Genomic DNA, 2,818 nt, shown 5'->3' on the forward strand with positions numbered 1-2,818 from the left:
ATAAGATAAATAAAAAATAAAAAAGAGAGAGAATAAAAAATAAAAAAGAGAGAGAAAGAGAGAGAAAAGAGAGAAAATAATATATCAAGTTCCCATCAGACCTCCGAAGCATTTCACTACACTGGACTTCTTCTGTACATAATATATTTCCAAACAATACAAGTATGACTCACTTTCACACACAGTGAAGTCAGTTTCCCACAGTACTCCAGTGGAGGAGAAGTATCCTTCCACACAGGAACAGTGGAAGGTCCCTGGTGCATTGGTACACACAGAGTGGAGACCACATAGACCAGGGGTGTTAGCGCACTCATCTATGTCTACAGGGAGAAACAAACACTGGGATATACACACATACAGTAACAGATACACATACAAAGATACACCACACATATACACACACACTTTTACATGCAAGCATACACGCGCACTCTCAGTGAAGTATGTCACAGACCTAGGCATGGGTTTAAGGGGCTGGCTATGGCATCTGGGCTGGTGAGCAGGTAACCAAAGAGGCAGGTACAGCTGTGTGCTGCATTAGAGTTGGTACAGAGAGTTGGCATCGGGACCACACACGGTTTTGTTCAGACACTCATCAATGTCTGTAGGGTTCAAACCACAGATACAACTGATGAGAACAAGTTATGGTCTAGGTTATGTCCCAAATGGCACCCTATTCACTATACAGTATTTATACACCCTGTATACATATGCACCCTAAATACACTTTCACTATATACATACACCCTGTATACATATACACCCTACATACACATTCACTATATACATACATTCTGAATACATATACATACATCTTATACATCATTCACTATATACATACACCCTGTATACATATACATACACCCTATACACATATTCACTGTATACATATGCATACATACATCTTATACATCATTCACTATGGACATACACCCTGTATACATATACAGCCTACATTCACTACATACATACACCCTGTGAACATATACACCCTATATACACATTAACTGTATACATGCACCCTATATACATATACATACACCTTACATACACATTCACTATATACATACACCCTATATACATATACATACACCCCATATACACATTCACTATATACATACCCCCTGTGAACATATACACCCTGTATACACATTCACTGTATACATGCACCCTATATACATATACATACACCTTACATACACATTCACTATATACATACACCCTGTGAACATATACACCCTATATACACATTCACTGTATACATGCACCCTATATACATATACATACACCTTACATACACATTCACTATATACATACACCCTGTGAACATATACACCCTATATACACATTAACATGTATACATGCACCCTATATACATATACATACACCTTACATACACATTCACTATATACATACACCCTGTGAACATATACACCCTGTATACACATTCACTGTATACATGCACCCTATATACATATACATACACCTTACATACACATTCACTATATACATACACCCTGTGAACATATACACCCTATATACACATTCACTGTATACATGCACCCTATATACATATACATACACCTTACATACACATTCACTATATACATACACCCTGTGAACATATACACCCTGTATACACATTCACTGTATACATGCACCCTATATACATATACATACACCTTACATACACATTCACTATATACATACACCCTGTGAACATATACACCCTATATACACATTCACTGTATACATGCACCCTATATACATATACATACACCTTACATACACATTCACTATACATACATACATTCACCATGTGAACATATACACCCTATATACACATTCACTGTATACATGCACCCTATATACATATACATACACCCCATATACACATTCACTATATACATACACCCTATATACATATACATACACCCCATATACACATTCACTATATACATACACCCTGTATACATATACATACACCCCACATACACATTCACTATATACATACACCCTGTGAACATATACACCCTATATACACATTCACTATATACATACACCCTATATACATATACACCTTACATACACATTCACTATATACATACACCCTGTGAACATATACACCCTATATACACATTCACTATATACATACACCCTATATACATATACATACACCTTATATACACATTCACTATATACATACACCCTGTGAACATATACACCCTGTATACACATTCACTATATACATACACCCTGTGATACATATACACCCTATATACACATTCACTATATACATACACCCTATATACATATACATATACCCCATATACACATTCACTATATACATACACCCTGTGTACATATACATACACCCCAGATACACATTCACTATATACATACACCCTGTGTACATATACATACACCCATATACACATTCACTATATACATACACCCTGTGTACATATACACCCCAGATACACATTCACTATATACATACACCCTGTGTACATATACATACACCCCATATACACATTCACTATATACATACACCCTGTGTACATATACATACACCCCATATACACATTCACTATATACATACACCCTGTGTACATATACATACACCCCATATACACATTCACTATATACATACACCCTGTGTACATATACATACACCCCATATACACATTCACTATATACATAGGGAATAGGGTGCCATTTGGGATGTAAACCGAGTCAGTGCCCCATGATACAGTATGTTAACGACAACAGCAGTGAGACAACACAGTACCTATACAGGGGTTGGTCTTGCTGGGGT

General features: G+C 36.3%; 1 protein-coding gene across 1 annotated transcript in view; it reads right to left on the reverse strand.

The window, feature by feature from the left end:
• LOC135553830 (adhesion G protein-coupled receptor E1-like) overlaps positions 1-563 on the reverse strand; it is a 9,737-nt gene extending 9,174 nt beyond the window's left edge. The window contains exons 1-2 of the mRNA XM_064985764.1: positions 455-563; positions 174-320 (exon numbers count right to left, since the gene is read on the reverse strand). Of these exons, the coding sequence (XP_064841836.1) occupies positions 174-320; positions 455-563 (256 nt within the window). The remainder of the gene's footprint in view (positions 1-173; positions 321-454) is intronic.
• Positions 564-2,818: the final 2,255 nt, after the last annotated feature.

This window comes from Oncorhynchus masou, chromosome 14, assembly GCF_036934945.1.
Source record: "Oncorhynchus masou masou isolate Uvic2021 chromosome 14, UVic_Omas_1.1, whole genome shotgun sequence".
NCBI classification, from domain to species: domain Eukaryota; kingdom Metazoa; phylum Chordata; class Actinopteri; order Salmoniformes; family Salmonidae; genus Oncorhynchus; species Oncorhynchus masou.